This window comes from Magallana gigas, chromosome 7 (genome assembly GCF_963853765.1).
Source record: "Magallana gigas chromosome 7, xbMagGiga1.1, whole genome shotgun sequence".
In the NCBI taxonomy this organism is placed as follows: domain Eukaryota; kingdom Metazoa; phylum Mollusca; class Bivalvia; order Ostreida; family Ostreidae; genus Magallana; species Magallana gigas.
The window spans coordinates 40552175-40571014 of record NC_088859.1 but is presented as its reverse complement, the minus strand read 5'-3'; the positions used below and the strand labels follow the sequence as shown (position 1 = coordinate 40571014).

Genomic DNA, 18840 nt, shown 5'->3' with positions numbered 1-18840 from the left:
CACCAGAGTCTGTACACCCATCACCAGAGTCTGTACACCCATCACCAGAGTCTGCACACCCATCACAAGGGTCTGTATACCCATCACCAGGGTCAGTATACCTATCACAAGGGTCAGAGTACCTATCACCAGGGTCTGTATACCTATCACCAGGATCAGAGTACGTATCACCAGAGTCAGTATATCCATCACCAGAGTCTGTACACCTATCACCAGGGTATGTATACCCATCACCAAGGTCTGTACACCCATCACCAGGGTATGTATACCCATCACCAGGGTCAGAGTACCCATCACCAGGGTCTCCATACCTATCACCAGGGTCAGAGTACGCATCACCAGAGTCAGTATACCCATCACCAGAGTCTGTACACCCATCACCAGAGTCTGTACACCCATCACTAAAGTCTGTACACCCATCACCAGGGTCTGTATACCCATCACCAGGGTCAGAATACCTATCACCAAGGTCAGAGTACCTATCACCAGGGTCTGTATACCTATCACCAGGGTCAGAGTACGTATCACCAGAGTCAGTATACCCATCACCAGAGTCTGTTCACCCATCACCAGAGTCTGTACACCAATCACCAGAGTCTGTACACCCATCACCAGGGTCTGTATACCCATCACCAGGGTCAGTATACCTATCACCAGGGCCAAAGTACCCATCACCAGGGTCTCCATACCTACCACTTGGGTCAGAGTACGTATCACCAGAGTAGGTATACCCATCACCAGAGTCTGTACACCCATCACCAGAGTCTGTACACCCATCACCAGAGTCTGTACACCCATCACCAGGGTCTGTATACCCATCACCAGGGTCTGTACACCCATAATCAGGGTCATTATACCCATCAGCAGGGTCTCCATACTTATCACCAGGGCCAGAGTTTGTATCACCAGAATGTGTGTGCTCATCACCAGGGTCTGAACATCCGTAACCAAAGTCAGTATACCCATCACCAGGGTCTCAATACCTACCCCCAGGGTCATTAAACCCATCACTAGAGTTTGTGTGCCCATCACCGGGGTCTGTACACCCATAACCAGGCTCAGAATACCCATCACCAGGGTCTCCATACCTATCACCAGAGTCAGAGTACGTATCACCAGAGTCTGTGTGCTCATCACCAGAGTCTGTGCACCCATAACCAGGGTCATTATACCCATCAGCAGGGTCTGTACACCCATAATCAGGGTCATTATACCCATCACTAGGGTCTCCATACTTATCACCAGGACCAGAGTATGTATCACCAGAGTGTGTGTGCTCATCACCAGGGTCTGAACATCCGTAACCAAAGTCAGTATACCCATCACCAGGGTCTCAATACCTATCCCCAGGGTCATTAAACCCATGTGTGCATATCACCAGGATCAGAATACACATAACCAGGGTCAGTATACACAGGGTCTCCATACCAATCACCAGGGTAAGTGTACGTATCACGTCTGTGTGTTCACTAGGGTCTGTACACCCATAGCCAGGGTCACTATACCCATCACCAGGGTCTCCATACCTATCACCAGGGTCAGAGTACGTATCACCAGAGTCTGTGTGCTCATCACTAGAGTCTGTACACCAATAACCATGGTCATTATACCCATCACCAAGGTCTCCATACATATCACCAGGGTCAGAGTACGTATCACCAGAGTCTGTGTGCTCATAACCATAGTCAGTATACCCATCACCAGGGTTTTAATACCTATTACCAGGGTCATTATACCCATCACTAGAGTTTGTGTGCCCATCACCAGGGTCTGAACACCCATAACCAGGGTCAGTAAACCCATCACAAGGGTCTTCATACCTATTACCAGGGTCAGAGTACGTCTCACCAGAATTTGTGTGCCCATCACCAGAGTCTGTACACTCATAACCAGGGCCAGTATACCCATAACCAGCGTCTTAATACCTTTCACCAGGATAGTGTACGCATCAATTGGGTCTTTGTGCCCATTACCAGGGTCAGTATACCTATCACAACAGTCAGTGCACATATCATCAAGGTTTTTACATCCATTACCTGAGTCAGGTAATACTGACCCTGTTGATAAGTAAAGTGTTCCTGTTATTGGCTACAGACCCTTGTGATACGTACACTGACTCTGTCGATAGGTATACTGACCCTGGTGATAGAGAATGTGATAGATATACTGGTGATAAATGTACTGACTCTTGTGATAGGTATACTGACCTTGGAGATGAGCACACAGACCCTCGTGATGCGTACACTGACACGACCGTTAGGTAAATTATCTCTGGTGATAGGTAATAGGTACACTTATCATGGTGAAAGTCTAATGACCAAGGTAATGGATGTACAAACCCTGATGATAAGTGCACTGACTGTTGTGATAGATATACTGACCCTAATGATGGGCACACAGACCCTATTGATTCGTAAACTATCCCTGGTGATAAGTATTTAGACCCTGGTGATGGGTAAACTGACCTTGGTTATGGATATACAGAGCATGATAATGGGCACACAGACCCTAGTGCTACGAACACTGACCCTAGTAAAAGGTATAATGACCCAGGTGATAGGTTTACAGTTCTGGTGATACGTACTCTGACCCTGGAAATGGGTAAACTGACCCTGGTGATGGGCACACGGACCCTGGTAATACGTACACTGACCCTAGTGTTAGGTACTGAGAGCCTGGTGATGGGCATACTGGTCCCGGTTTTAAGTGTACAGACTCTGGTAATACGTACTCTGACCCTGGTTTACGTATGGAGACCCTGGTAATGGGTATATTGGCCCTGGTTATGGGTGTACAGACCCTGGTGATAGGTATGCTGGTCCTGGTTATGGGCATACAGACTCTGGTGATGGGCACACAGACACTAATGATGGGTATTGTGACCCTGCTGATAGATTTACAAACCCTGGTGATACGTATTCAGACCCTAGTGATGGATACACAGTGGTTTGTGATGTGTACTCTGATCCAGGTAATAGATTTACAGACCTTGGTGATACGTATACTGACCCTGGTTATGTGTATACAGACTCTGGTTTTGAGCTCACGGACTCTGGTGATACGAACTCTGACCTTGGTGATAGGTATTGAGACCCATTGGTGATGGGTATACTTGCCCTCGTTAACGGCATACAGAATTTGTTGATAGGCACACAAACTCTAGTTTACAGACTCTGGTGATATGTTTACAAACCCTGTTGATACGTATTCTGACCCTGATTATGTGTATAAAGACCCTGGTGATGTTCACACAGACCCTGTTGATAGGTATACTGATATCGATGATAGGTTTACAGACCCTGATGATACGAACTCTGACCTTATGATTGGTATATTGACCCTGGTAGTGGGTATACTGACCCGGGTGATACGAACACTGACCTTGTTCGGACCTGAGATCTTTTGATGGGTATACTGACACTGGTTATTAGTGTTTACACCGTGGTGATGGGCACGCAGACAGTAATGATAGGTATAATGACCCTGCTGATAGATTTACAGACCCTGGTGATACGTATTCAGTCCCTGGTGATGGGTTCACAGGGCTTGGTGATATGTACTGTGACCCTGGTGATGGATTTACAGACTCTGGTATTACGTACTCTGACACTGGTGATGGATTTACAGACCCTGGTGATACATATACTGACCCTGGTTATATGTATACAGTCCCTGGTGATGAGCACGCACACTCTGGTGATACGTACTCTGACCCTGGTGATAGGTATGGAAACCCTGGGGATGGGTATACTGACCCTGGTTATGGATGTTCAGACCCTGGTGATGGGCACACAAACTCTAGTGATGGGTATAATGACCCTGGTGTTAGGTTTACAGACCTAGTAATACGTTTACTGACCTGGTTATGTGTTTACTGACCCTGATGATATACACAGACTCTGGTGATACGGAGTCTGACCCTGGTGATAGGTAATGAGACCCTTTTGATAGTCATACTGACCCTGTTTATGGGTGTACCGACCCTGGTGAACACACAGACGTGATACGTACACTTACCCTGGTGATTGGTATGGAGACCCTGGTGATGGGTATACTGACCTTGGTTATGTGTATTCTGATCCTGGTGATATGCACACATACTCTAGTGATACGTACTCTGATTCTGGTGAGAGGTATGGAGATTCTGGTGATGGGTATTCTGACCCTGGTTATGGTTGTACAGACCCCGGTGTTGGGCACACAAACTCTAGTGATGGGTATAATGACCCTGGGTATAAGTATTGAGACCCTGGTGATGGGTACTCTGACCCTGGTGATGGGTAAACAGACCCTGGTGATGGGTGTACAGACTCTGGTGATGGGTGTACAGACCCTTGTTATGGGTGCACAGACTCTGGTGATACGTACTCTGACTCTGGTGATAGGTATACTGACCCTGGTGATAGGTATGGAGACCCTGGTGATGGGTACTCTGACCCTGGTGATGGGTAAACAGACCCTGGTGATGGGTGTACAGACTCTGGTGATTGGTGTACAGACTCTGGTGATGGGTATACTGACTCTGGTGATACGTACTCTGACCCTGGTGATAGGTATGGAGACCCTGGTGATGGGTACTCTGACCCTGGTGATAGGTATACTGACCCTGGTGATGGGTACTCTGACCCTGGTGATAGGTATACTGACCCTGGTGATGGGTGTACAGACTCTGGTGATGGGTGTACAGACTCTGGTGATGGATATACTTACTCTGGTGATACGTACTCTGACCCTGGCGATAGGTATACAGACCCTGGTGATAGGTACTCTGATCCTGGTGATAGGTATACTGACCCTAATTATGGGTATACAGACCCTGGTGATGGGTGTACAGATTCTGGTGATGGGTGTACAGACTCTGGTGATGGGTGTACAGACTCTGGTGATGGGTATACTGACCCTGGTTATGGGTGTACAGACTCTTGTGATACGTACTCTGACCCTGGTGATAGTTATACTGACCCTGGTGATGGGTATACAGACCCTTGTGATGGGTGTACAGACTCTGGTGATGGGTGTACAGACTCTAGTGATGGGTATACTTACTCTGGTGATACGTACACCAGAGTCTTTACATCCATCACCAGGGTCTGTATACCCATCACTAGGGTCAGTATACCTATCACCAGGTGATAGGTATACTGACCCTAGTGATGGGTATACAGACCCTGGTAATGGGTGTAAAGACTCTGGTGATGGGTGTACAGACTCTGGTGATAGGTATACTGACTCTGGTGATACGTACTCTGACCCTGGTGATAAGTATACAGACCCTGGTGATAGGTACTCTGACCCTGGTGATGGGTATACTGACCCTGGTGATGGGTATACAGACCCTGATGATGGGTGTACAGACTCTGGTGATGGGTGTACAGACTCTGGTGATGGGTACACTGACTCTGGTGATACGTACTATGACCCTGGTGATAGGAATGGAGACCCTGGTGATGGGAACTCTGACCCTGATGATGGGTATACAGACCCTTGTGATGGGTGTACAGACTCTGGTGATGGGTGTACAGACTCTGGTGATGGGTATACTGACTCTGGTGATACGTACTCTGACCCTGGTGATAGGTATACAGACCCTGGTGATGGGTACTCTGACCCTGGTGATGGGTATACAGACCCTTGTGATGGGTGTACAGACCCTGGTGATGGGTGTACAGACTCTGGTGATGAGTGTTCAGACTCTGGTGATGGGTATACTGACTCTGGTGATACGTACTATGACCCTGGTGATAGGTATGGAGACCCTGGTGATGGGTACTCTGACCCTGGTGATGGGTATACAGACCCTTGTGATGGGTGTACAGACTCTGGTGATGGGTGTACAGACTCTGGTGATGGGTATACTGACTCTGGTGATACGTACTCTGACCCTGGTGATAGGTATACAGACCCTGGTGATAGGTACTCTGACCCTGGTGATGGGTATTCTGATTCTGGTGATGGGTATACAGACCCTGGTGATGGGTGTACAGACTCTGGTGATGGGTGTACAGACTCTGGTGATGGGTATACTGACTCTGGTGATACGTACTATGACCCTGGTGATAGGTATGGAGACCCTGGTGATGGGAACTCTGACCCTGATGATGGGTATACAGACCCTGGTGATGGGTGTAAAGACTCTGGTGATTGGTGTACAGACTCTGGTGATGGGTATACTGACTCTGGTGATACGTACTCTGACCCTGGTGATAGGTATACAGACCCTGGTGATAGGTACTCTGACCCTGATGATAGGTATACTGACCCTGATGATGGGTATACAGACTCTGGTGATGGGTGTACAGACTCTGGTGATGGGTATACTGACTCTGGTGATACGTACTCTGACCCTGGTGATAGGTATACAGACCCTGGTGATAGGTACTCTGACCCTGGTGATGGGTATACAGACCCTGGTGATGGGTGTACAGACTCTGGTGATGGGTGTACAGACTCTGGTGATCAGCACACCAACTCTGGTGATAAGTACTCTGACCCTGGAGACCATGGTGATGGGTATACTGACCCTGGTTATCTGTATACAGACCCTGGTGATAGGTCATGGACAAGGGGTCAGTGACCTGTTGACCCCTAATACCCCCCCCCCCCCCAAATAGCTCAGGCCTCAGAAAAAGAAAAGCAAAATAGATATTTTCCTCTCTCCTACTTCTAGCCTTGGATTTTTATTTATTTTGGACTAAAGTGTTTGTAGAACCTTGTGAAAGACACAATGCACGAGATAATATTGGTTTACATAAAGTCTTTATACTAGCATACATGTATGTAATGAAACCATGATATTTTGTTCAGGCACGTAGCATCGTAGCAAAGTGGGGTGGGGACAGACTTATCCAATCTTGACTAGCAAAAAAACCCCCATAATTTAATAAAATTGAAAATCCTAATCCGTGGGGGTAGGGTGCTAAGTGTACCTTTAACTTCAATTTCACAGTTTATTTCCTCCCTTTCATTTAAGTTTTTACATGGTCCCAAAAACATTGGGGGGGGCAACTGTATGTTAATTTACTTTTTTATAAGTAAATTCAAGAAAAATGTTTGCTGCGAGAAAACGTGTGCTGGAGGGGGGGGGGGGCAGTCCCGTCCCCCTGTCCCTGCACCACTCCACCACCCCCCCCCCCCCTTCGATGCTAAATGCCTGTTGTTTTCCTGTAACACTGCTTTTAATTGTTCTCTCAATTATTTATTTAAGTTTAAAATCTAATGTACATAACATTTTTATCACTTCTGATGAAGTTTTCATATAAAAATCGCATTTTTAAATATTGCACATATATCAGTTCGAAGTTCCTCCAAATAGCTTTCGAATTTCCTCCAAATCGTTTACCGATCCCGATGGAAAGTTGGTTCACGCATGCGCATATTCTGGTTATAGTGCCTGGTTATGGTATATAAAAAGTAGCCTATTCTACACGTCAACGTGATGGCAAAAATGATATGATACGTGTAAATGTGTGCAAACAAAACATAATTTGCAGACGTGATAAATAAATCTAAAACAAGGAAGGCATAAATCATAATGACGGACAACACTAAAAGAGTTGGAAGGTGGTATTTCGGAGGAATTGCAAGTGCAATGGCAGCTTGCTGTACCCATCCCCTTGATTTACTGAAGGTGCGTGCAGTTTTAATGTGTATAGAATTAAAAAAACAAATTTTAATAATAAAGTGCAACATCTAACTGATTAAATGTTTTATTTCTTATCATAATAAATGACAGAATTAAGATGCATGCAAACAAAATATTTTTTGGTTGACGCTATTCTTATAGCCTAATGATAAGGAAGACTTTCAGAGCGAAATCATTTTGACTTGTAAAGTTCTGTTGATGTATTGTATGATTTATTATTATTGAGAGGATAATTTGACAAGGCTAGTGTCAAAATGACAGAGCACATTATTTTTGTTGTTGACACCAGCTAAACGTTTACCAATACATGTTTTATTAAGGTACACCTCCAAACTCAACAACTTGAGAAAGTGAAGGCAACAACACTCGTTGTACGAATTCTGAAGACCGATGGAGTACTTGGGCTATATAATGGTCTCTCTGCTTCGATATGTAGACAGGTACCTGATACGCTATTCAACATCTTTTCTCATTTCTCGCATTATTTGGATAATAAAGGAAATTATTATGCACCCATCATGGAATGTATGTGTAGAAATACATTTTACCAAAATCTGACAATACCAAAATAGAGTTTTTGTTTGAACTAGAAATGGACTTTTGTTCAGCACCTGTAGTGTTATCTGTTTTTGCATGAATGCTGATAAAAAATCTGACCTCATTGTTGAACTTCATGTTTTGGAGTGGCAGCCTGAGAGCAAAATTCAGATGGCTTGAACTAGCTTGTTATTATATATCAGTTGCACAGTAAAATGTGCTCAATGTGAACAGTGCAAAGGGGGGATAATTGATAGATAAGATATGAGGTAAAAAGAATTTAATGGCTAAATCACAGGCGTTATATATTTCTGATAATAAAAATTGGTACCCCTACCTAGTAATAAACAATGTACATGTACATGTTGCTGCCATTGTTGATTTTACTTGGACTGATATTACATCAGCCTGACTTTAGTGGTGATACTCATAAAGAAACTATTTGCAATCATCTCCCTATTGCGATCGGTTCATAAATATCTTAATGTACTACAAATTCGCTGAAATTACCAACGGTAGTTCTCTGCATTTGCAATACATTGAAATGTTTCCTTATTTTTCAACTGAGACAAATGACTTTAGAGCTAGAGGATGGAAGTTTATATCTTTATGTAAATAAGATTTTCCTGCACTGTGTGTTTGTGTTAATGTTTAATTTATGTGTATATAAACATCTTGTTATCAAAATTATAATTAGCAGTAAATGTGATCCTCTTCCATAATTTTAGCTTGTATGTTGATCGAATTTAAAATATAATATCAGGCAACATTAATATTCTAACAGTTCAAAATCTCTGCACTGTTTTACTCAGCTTACATATTCAATGACGAGGTTTGCCATGTATGAAACAGTGAAGAAAAATCTGACACAAGATGGAGGTACTATGCCATTCTATCAGAAAGTCTTGACTGCGGCTGTCTCTGGTGCAACTGGGGGGCTAGTGGGAACTCCGGCTGATCTGGTCAATGTCAGGTGAGAATTTAAATAACAATAACAAGCTGTGATAATTATTTTATTAAATGCCATGATGCAAAATCGTGGTCAGAAGTCAGTTAAGTTCATGAGATTAATTTTTGTATTCAGTAAATTTCTGTGCAGGTTGTTGCAGATGGATTCTAAAATATAAAGTGATAACTGTGTATTTTATTAATAAATATTGTGATTTTATTGTTGAGGATGTTTGAAATTTTTAGGTTAGTTGAACCTTCAAAATCCACAATATTGAAATTGAGCTCGCGTATATGCTGATGATTTTACAACATTAATGGGTTTGAAAAAAATCAATAAAAAAGCAGATGCTTTCATGAATAGCATACAAATGCATTGAATCAAATCACACACAAAATGTTAATTTTTTCCTCATGGAATATTGGCGTTTGACCATTGTATATTATTATTCATGAATTAATATATAAATGTGACAAGTCACATTTTTTAATTGATTCCTACATGCTTTTGTGAAAGAGAACCCATTGACTGTGCTCATGCCTATGCATTTATATTGCAGGTTTTCATTGGTTATTTGAGAATAATTAATTTTTTTAAGAACAAAAAAGGTCAATCAATCAGCTCTTATGTGATTCTGGCTGTAGATTTCTGCCAATGCTATGATGCATGGGTTTTTTTTTATCCAAGTCATTGTGTGTTTTTTTTATCCTCTCATGAAAGTTCATGAATAAAATGGCTATAAAGATACATCCCATCACAAACATTAAATATTCATGTAGGAATGAGTATTACAGTAGCCTGTATTAATTAATTAGCATAAGTGTATATACCTACTGTGGAATCATTAGATTTTGTGGTGGCTAAATTTTCGTGGAATTTGTGCATGGGTACCTCTCAACCACAAATTAACATCCTCCACGAGTTAATGACATAAGGGTTTTAAGTCATATTTCCTTTTGTAGTTATTAGAAAATACATGAAATTACGTCCCCATGAACCTATAAAATTTCAGTAATCCATGAAAATTGGCCCCCATGAATTTTAATGATTCCACAGTACTCATATTGTTCATATTTTTAATAGAATGCAGAATGATGTCAAGTTGCCTCCAGATCAGCGGCGCAAGTAAGATGTCAACACAAGCTTTTGTTTCTATGGTTATTATTATATGACTGTTTGATGAATGTCAAATACTGTAGGACTGTAAAAAAGAATTGTTTGATAAATATCTTTGACTTACATGTAGTAAAGAATCTCTGTTGGTCCTTGATACAATATGCTTAATTCAATGTTGTTTTATCATTTTAGCTACAAACATGCGTTTGATGGATTGTGGAAGGTTTACAGGAATGAAGGTGTACCCCAATTGTTTGGAGGGGCAACTATGGCCAGCTCAAGAGCAGTTCTTGTCACTGTGGGCCAGGTACGAATAATTTGTTTGACTCTGTTTGACAAAAATGTTACAGCATCATTGGACAAAATGTGTCAAATGATTGCAGTCTATTAATCTATAGTTGGCAAGTAGCAAATGATAGATGGCAACATGGTGAATGTAACCTTTTTCATAAAATTTCTGTCTTCAGTTTATTAATATACAAAAAATCTATTTCGTCAACAAAACACTCATTAGTTTGTTACTGCCTATCCGAAGAAAAATGTTGAGCCGATAAAGTACAATAAAGGCTCAGCTATGCCTCACCTCAATATATTTGGATTTTGACAACCCTACATATTTCTGCAGTAACAAACCTAATACATGTAAGTAATAATAAGTTACCGGTATTATAACGATGACTTGTGACTGTTTAAGTCTGACACATATACACCTTATACTGTATAAACCTTTTTTTAAATTCAAGAGAAGCCTTTGTTTGTACTGTTATATTTTGTAGAAATCATCTTACTTTGATCTGTTTGTAGTTGGCAGGCTATGACCAGATTAAACAACTGATGATGTTGACGGGGGTATTTGAAGACAATATAGTTCTCCATCTTACCTGTAGTACTTTGGCTGTAAGTGAAATTTACATTAGGCAATCCCTACTGATGCATGTAGTTATTATTAACTTCACATAATACATTCAGCTATTTCTTTCGATAAGTAAGCTGTGCTAGTTATTCACTCCATAAGTAGTAATAACTCCATTTTACACATGCAAATTCATTTGTTTAGATCATATAAATTAATCTACAGTTTCTCTGGCTAAATTATGGTGTGGCAGGCAGGCAGACATTTTCTCTAGCCATGGCCCAGAGAAGGATAAAATATATTTGAAAGAAAAATTATTATTGCAAGATTCGCAAAGGAAAAAAAAACAAAATTTTCATGCCTATACCTTAAACTGCAAAACATGTATTATTCCCCTTTTCAATACACTGCAATACACTATGTATGGCATCATTTGACCAGATGTGACAGTGTCTGAGAAACAGAACAAAACTTATTTTGTAACCTTTTTTTGTAATTACAACTTTGTAATCTTAAATCACAAAACAGAAATTTGTAGTTATTAGTTTACCAGATAAAATGGTAGTTAAATTAAAGAGAATCTGTCAAGTAATAGATGTTTTGATCTTGCATTTTAATTCAGGGGTGTTTAGCAACACTTTTGACCCAGCCATTGGATGTAATGAAAACAAGAATGATGAATGCTAAACCAGGAACATATGCAGTGAGTCATTTAGTGTTTTCATAAATTTATATTTGTCACGTTCAACAGAAAAAAAGAAAAAAAGTTAATTTGAGATACTGTATTAAAATCTGCTTCATTTCAACATTTATCTAAGTAATTGAAAAGGGTGACAAGGTTATGATGTGTTAAAAAAAATTATTGTGAGAATGACTGAAATAAGGAGTATGATTGTTAACAGAATCAAGTGCTTTAAAAAGCCTCTGTTTCAGTATAGGGCAAGGTTTAAGCAGGGTTTGCATAATATATATGACAAATACATATACAGGATGACTTTATTGTGTAATTTGGTTGATGAATTTCTTGTTGTGATACAGTGGTACATGTATAAGAATACACAGTGTGTGAAATAGATGGGGTACACAGGATATGGTCTGATCATTCTAAAAAATAAATAATTTGTGCATAGAACATATATCTCAGATATCTGACTTTCAATAGACAAGAAAAAGTTATGAAGCATAATGTAGAAGCACATATTTTCATTGGGTTCAAATTTCGTTGTTTTTTAACCAAACAAAATTTCGTTGACATTTAATTTTGTCATTTCATAATCTCTAAAATGTATACATCACATATTAAGTCTGTACTTATTATAAATACTTGGGTAAAAAATTCGTCACAGATTTTGTTGATTTAAAATGCCAACGAAAATAAAGAAATTAAAACCTCATCAAATATTTCTGCTTTTACAGTATTTTACCACTTGAATTTTGTTTTACAGGGGGTTTCTGCCTGTGCAATGGATATAGCAAAAAATGGCCCCATAGGATTTTTCAAGGTATGTCATTTGATACATGTAAATGTATATCTAACAATTAACATTTTTGTTCCCTTACAATATTTGATAGAATGATTTTTTGTAATACATGTACTGTGGTTCCAGCAATAATCGTGAACATCAATTTTGAAGAAAAAACCCCCCACATATTTTAAGGGGTGATTACTGCTTTCTACCCAAATTAAAGGTGTGATTCCTCTGTGGGGAAGGGGAGCATAAACAAATAATGCTGATTTAATGCTTTAACTAAATTTTATCTCTCCTTTATACATTTATATTGTTGATGTATGCATCTGTATAGGGATTGTAAATCTATTCAAAAATGCTCAAAAATGGGGCTTGAGTGCCAATATAAGACTGTTCTGTTTATGGGCAGTGGTATTCAGGAGACAGTTATCTCGTTCACTGCTTTTCCTGAGTTTATACCTTGTTTATCGTTTTTCTTGGCTAGGATATTTGCTTAATTTTTTCTGTGATATCTTATTGATTTTGTTCACTGTTTTTGATCTGTTTAGAATCTGCTATACTGTTTATTATTTCTTCCAGAGATGTTCATCAAGGATTTCGTACAATTTTTTCATACATTGCTTTTTTCCAGAGATTTTTTTCTCAAATCTGCTTTTATTGGTTAGGATTTCATGTACAGTTTTTTTGTCTCTTTTTTCTAGGGATTTATTCCTGCTTTTGTGCGGCTGGGTCCCCATACTGTGTTCACATTCATCTTCTTTGAGCAGCTGAGGTTGAACTTTGGTGATTTCAAAGAAGACTTAGCCAAAAAAGAATAGCATTGCATATTTAAAAATGCATTCCTAAATTGTCACTTTATCTACAATTTATGTATACACTTTGTTTGATTTTTTTAATGGATATACTTTGAAATTTTTATGAACATCTGTGATGTGGAATGTTTATTTGGCTTTAAATTTTAGCTATCTTGAATTTTTTTTAAATTTGCATTTAATTTTTTTTTTTGGAAATGTTTAAAATTAAAGACTGTTTCTAATGCTTTTTACCTCATAATTCTGCTTATTTTTATATTGATTCATTGTTGACTGGTGAAAATATTAATTTGAAACAAAATACTAATTACCACAACGTAGCATTTTTTATTTTAATCAAAGGGAGGAACATTTGTGCTGAAATCCAGAACAGAATATTTTTTAATAGCTGTAAGCTATACCATGTTTTCAAGTGATGATTTTTATTGATATGTTTTACTTGTGCCATGAAGATCAGTATTGATCTATATGTAGGACCATAAAGGAAAACCTAATTTAAAACTAGAAGAACAAACATAGATTTAGAAGAAAATTCCATTATGATATGAGTCAATACAGTTCTTACAATTCTGTGGGTATAGTTTTATTTTTATTTGGTTTTATATACCGATTTTACAAGATATTGAATTTTTAGATGAAACTATATTGAGAGATTTTCCTTATTCTGTATACTAATGACGTATTGCCACTAGATGAACATTGTAATTTGAGTTATAGTATACATGTGTATAGTTGAATATAGTTTGGAGTTATAAAGAATCAGTGATTGCTTATTTGAGTATTGGTAATTTGATTTATATTGTCTTGTTCAATTGTTCAGGCATAATATTGCTTTATAAAGCTTGCCTTGCATAGGGAATGTAGGAGGAGAGAAAAACTAATTATCAATTTAAAACAAATGATTTTTTCTATATGGTTATCATAGACTATGGAGTTTATTATCAAAAAAAATATGTTGATATACACACTTAACAATTTGCTTATTTAAATAACCAGATTATATATATATTTTTTTAAAACAAGAAACATGTCTATTGTTGCATAATCACAACTACATCTGTTTTATCCTGTACATGTGTATGATATTAGGTACATGTACAGGGAAATCAAAGCATGTGATGGAAGTCCATTGTAACATAGATCATTTATTTATTAAACTTAATATCAGTGAGCATGAAGGTTAATTGAAGAGTATATGTATTGAAAACAATCAGCGAGATTTGATTAATTTTTATTAATATCCAGATTTTTTTTTCAAATCAAAATTTTAAAACTGTGTTTTAAATATTTCATTTATACCAAATAATAACTTTGTCTAAAATTATACTATATAGTGCTGGTCTTAAAGGCACTGTATGTAATAATTTAATCTATATTCATAGCTTTTTGTTATGTTTCTTCTTGAGGGCAATGAATTTGTTAATTTTTCTTGTCGTCAATAAAATATTTTATCTTCTGTGTATTTAAATTTTTTTGCGTGACAAACACAGCCAAGTTTGTTATAAAAGAATATCAGTAGTGATCTGAAAGAAATATATTTGACAAGGCGAAATTGACTGCCCATTGCATACTAATGTTTTCTTCTTTTACCGGTACAATTTCAAATCTTGATATTGGTCATTATTGTCCAATAGTTTTTTTTTATCAATGATGCCACTCAAATAAGCATTTATAAGCAGTGATTTGTTTATTATAGTGTAAAATTCTCTGATTTTGTTTCTATTTGAAAAAAGACCCAAAAATTGCTAATTTTTTACATTTCAAAACTACATGTACTACTAAATATCTCAAAAGTGTCCCTAACTTCCTTGGGTTGATATGAATTGTTTTCTTAACCAACTTGCTAAATAAACAACAAAACAAGATGCATCAGTCAAGAAGCAGCACGCTTTAATGACACTCGTCAGATACAGTAGAAATGGTGACGCTAGAAAGGCACCTAGAAGATAAATCACTCTTATATACAAAAACAAGATATAACATTAACAGACAATGTGCAAATCAACAATATAATAGAGACTGGATTTAAAATATAATTAAAAAAAACATAAAAGTGGGCATGAACAAATTAAGTAGTCCAAGGACAAAAATGTCATGAAAGTTCACAATAAACTACTGGTACAAGTACTATTACTCAAAAGGCACTTTTACATGATGAATTGTTGCTTTCAATGTGTAATAGGCACCAAATTCCATGAAAATAAGATAATGATTAGCACTTTTTATAAATGAAAACTTAACATTAAAGAAAAATCAACATTTTGTCCATGATAATTCTGTCAGAATAAATATATATATATGTGCATTCTGAAATGCTAGATTTAAAGCAACATGATATATATTAAAATTATCTTTTTTTTTTTAGAATCTATTAACAATGAACTTGAATTTTGAAAAATATTGTAAGTACATCATTGAACATTTTTTATTGAGCAAAAATTTTGGTTAGTAAGGCCATTTTTATTTAAAAAATATAAAAAGTAGATATCTGTCCAATCCAACATACACAGGGGAAACAACTTTTGTCAGAATGTCCAAGTTGTCTGATTAACCGTTTGTCTGTGATGATCAAAGGTCTCCAAAAATCAGGATGTGGCCTGAGCAAACTTAACGTTGGATAATTGGAATGTTGGATTGGATCAGATCCTGTATAGAAGAACCCTATATGTACACCTTTGTCAGTGGGTTGTATATATAAGTTGATAACAAATGGAAGTAGGTGCAACATAAGATAAAGGTCTAAAATGACAAAAGAGCCCTAGTTCTACTGTCTGAATTATATTCATAAATGTAAACAAAATCACTTTCTATCACATGTTGGAGAAAACAGTTGCACATTTAAAGTGTAAACAAACTGGCAACATTTCACTCATTTCCGCTAGCACATAAGCTTTTATATATATACTCTTCATACTAAAATAAAAATACTATGTTTCCCATAAAAATTGGTCAACAATATATAAAAATTCATAACAAATACATGTATGTTGATAAATAATACTGCATATATCACATATCGTAAATTAACCTGAATGCATATTTTGAAGAAAATAAAAATTTCATACATTTAAGTATGTCAACAATGTGGACGGTTCATTGGTAAAATAATATAAAATAATAATGAAATTAATTTTGAAAAGGTGAAAAAAGTCAGTTTAATATATATGTACAATATTTTGCTTTCTTTTTGTTGATAAGTTTCACCGCATTTACCCTCTGGTAATTTCTTATATCATACTGGTAGATTTAAGTACATCCCTTTTAGTTTTTACTTTTGGCACAGTAATATTCATGTACAATAGAATTAACATAAATTTGGCAACATTATTGTTTCAGTATGTACTATTGAGTTTCATTGCTAGTTTTTGAAATCAAGAAAATTAAAGCACAATGTTAACGATAAAAGAGAATATTTGTTGGTGTTAATTACCGGTACTTTTTCATACTTATTACATGGATTGTCAATTATCACATTTAGTTTGCAAAAGACCATTTCTAAGAACTCTACAATTTGAGGAAAATCTAAAATTTCACAACAATTGACCACTTGGGCATAACTCAAAACGTACATCAATGAAAAGCTTTACTGAGAAAAATGATTTGTTGAAAGAACAAAAAGAGCACCAGCATCTGAATACAAAAATAGTCATCATTTCAAGAACAAACTCTTTGTATGCCGTTGACAAAAACATGTACAGGAGATGGTGAATCTAGATGTTGGAATAGTAAGAATGAATTTGAATATTGCTGATTATTTGCAACAGAAAGCATACATTTCATATATTTATCTTATTCAAAGATTACAAATTAACCCTTAATCCCCAAACAGCAGCAGTGTGTTAAGGAGTGTATATAATCAACTACAGAAAATATTGATCATTTTGATTTCAAGAATATATGACTGATTGTCTATATGGTTTCATTATTCTATAACATTAAAAATCTACCAAACAAAAACTGGCTTGTACAACTCATATAAGATTAAACTAATGCATAAAGTAAATAAAAACATTTTATCACCTCTTGTTTTATCAAAGAAAAGTTGGCACTTCTGTATTGCCTTTCAAACTGGAAGGCATAATTGAATATTTATGTTTTATGGGTTTTTTTTCACAGAAACTTTGCAGCATGTTGTACACATAATCCTCAACAATATTCCCATTTTTCTATCCAACTCTTCAGAAAGTCTTTTCTTCCTCTCATTTCATTATTTGGCATTTTATTGAGACATATACATGTATACCCTATAGGTATTCTATTGTGAACCAATATATTAGCACTGGATATGCAATGTTCATTAAGTCCAATGACAATGAAATGAATCTACATGATATGATAACTAAAAATGAATCCCTGAAGTGGTATTTAATGACTGTCATCCTTTGAAAATTTATCATGGTCCTATCCATTTCATCAATATATCACTATGAACCACAGTTCTGTCCAATTATTTGAACACAATGGAGCACTGAATTTATTTTCACATCACTAATTGTTTAATTATTCCACGCAGACTTAGAGGGCTTTATACTTTTGAAAAAGTTGTAAATAGACTTTCTCTCCCGTGAGCCCAGTGGCCGTGCCTCTGACACATTTTCGGAGGCTATCCGCCCACCGTCACTGAGAGGGCGCCGGCCACTCTTCGTAGGCACCGCCGGCTTTACCGGTCCACTAGCACTACTAGAGGGCTGAAGCTCAGTTTTTGCGGGCAGACTTTTCTGGGTCATTGTCCTGTGGGGTGTTTTTGTGACAGGCCTGCCTCTGTCACCACTAGGTGTCTGTTTCCACTGAAGCAGACCTTGTCTCTCAGATTCATAATTCTTAATGCGACTCTGGAAGTCCCATTCGTCCACTTCTTTTTGTGTTTTGGCAATCATCTCGTCCTCCTTCTCATCCAAAAACTCCACCTACAAATGTTCATAAAATGCATAATGCTCATGATTAAGGCAATACACACTTTCATGAGAACCTTCTTTTCATCCCATGCACAGACATGATAAATTCGTATGTTTGAGCCTCTTTACCACCTTCAACCAATACTTTAATGTCTTCGTATTTTTTAATATGGTAAAGGTTATTTAATAAGGCTTGATTGTAAACCATTTGGATAATGGTAAAGTGTGAATTAAAGTGGTTGGCAAGAATAGAAGTTAGTTCACAGTAAATATATATGTATCTAAAATCACATCAATTTTGGGTAATAAATATTCTGTATCATTTGTATTTACTGACCCTTTTCATTGTCTTAAGGAGATCCTCCCACTTGGAGGACAAGAGAGCCGCCGCTGACATGGAGGACTTGGCCGGTACAGGGAGGGCTGGTTCCTCCAGCTCGCTGTACGAACGGTTAGAATGACTAGTCGAACATCTGTCTGATACTGAGCGCTGCCCTTCAAAACGTACTCTTCTGGTCTTCTGTTAATAGTTGCGTTGGATATTAAGTATTATGAACGACAATAATA

General features: G+C 37.5%; 2 protein-coding genes across 9 annotated transcripts in view; one reads left to right on the top strand and one right to left on the bottom strand.

The window, feature by feature from the left end:
- The first annotated feature begins 7403 nt into the window (after positions 1–7403).
- LOC105338324 (mitochondrial dicarboxylate carrier) lies at positions 7404–14834 on the top strand. Its single transcript, XM_011443385.4, has 9 exons — positions 7404–7627; positions 7963–8082; positions 8992–9152; positions 10212–10253; positions 10437–10551; positions 11049–11141; positions 11720–11800; positions 12543–12599; positions 13268–14834. The coding sequence occupies exons 1-9, from the start codon at positions 7532–7534 to the stop codon at positions 13382–13384; spliced, it is 882 nt and encodes a 293-aa protein (XP_011441687.2). The 5' UTR covers positions 7404–7531; the 3' UTR covers positions 13385–14834.
- A 412-nt stretch (positions 14835–15246) lies between these two features.
- LOC105338325 (polycystin-1) overlaps positions 15247–18840 on the bottom strand; it is a 47956-nt gene continuing 44362 nt past the window's right edge. For all 8 annotated transcript variants that reach the window (XM_066067096.1, XM_066067103.1, XM_066067099.1 and 5 more), the window contains 2 exons: positions 18611–18793; positions 15247–18285 (listed from right to left, as the gene is read on the bottom strand). In XM_066067096.1, coding sequence (XP_065923168.1) covers positions 17875–18285; positions 18611–18793 — 594 coding nt within the window. In that variant the 3' untranslated portion in view covers positions 15247–17874. The remainder of the gene's footprint in view (positions 18286–18610; positions 18794–18840) is intronic.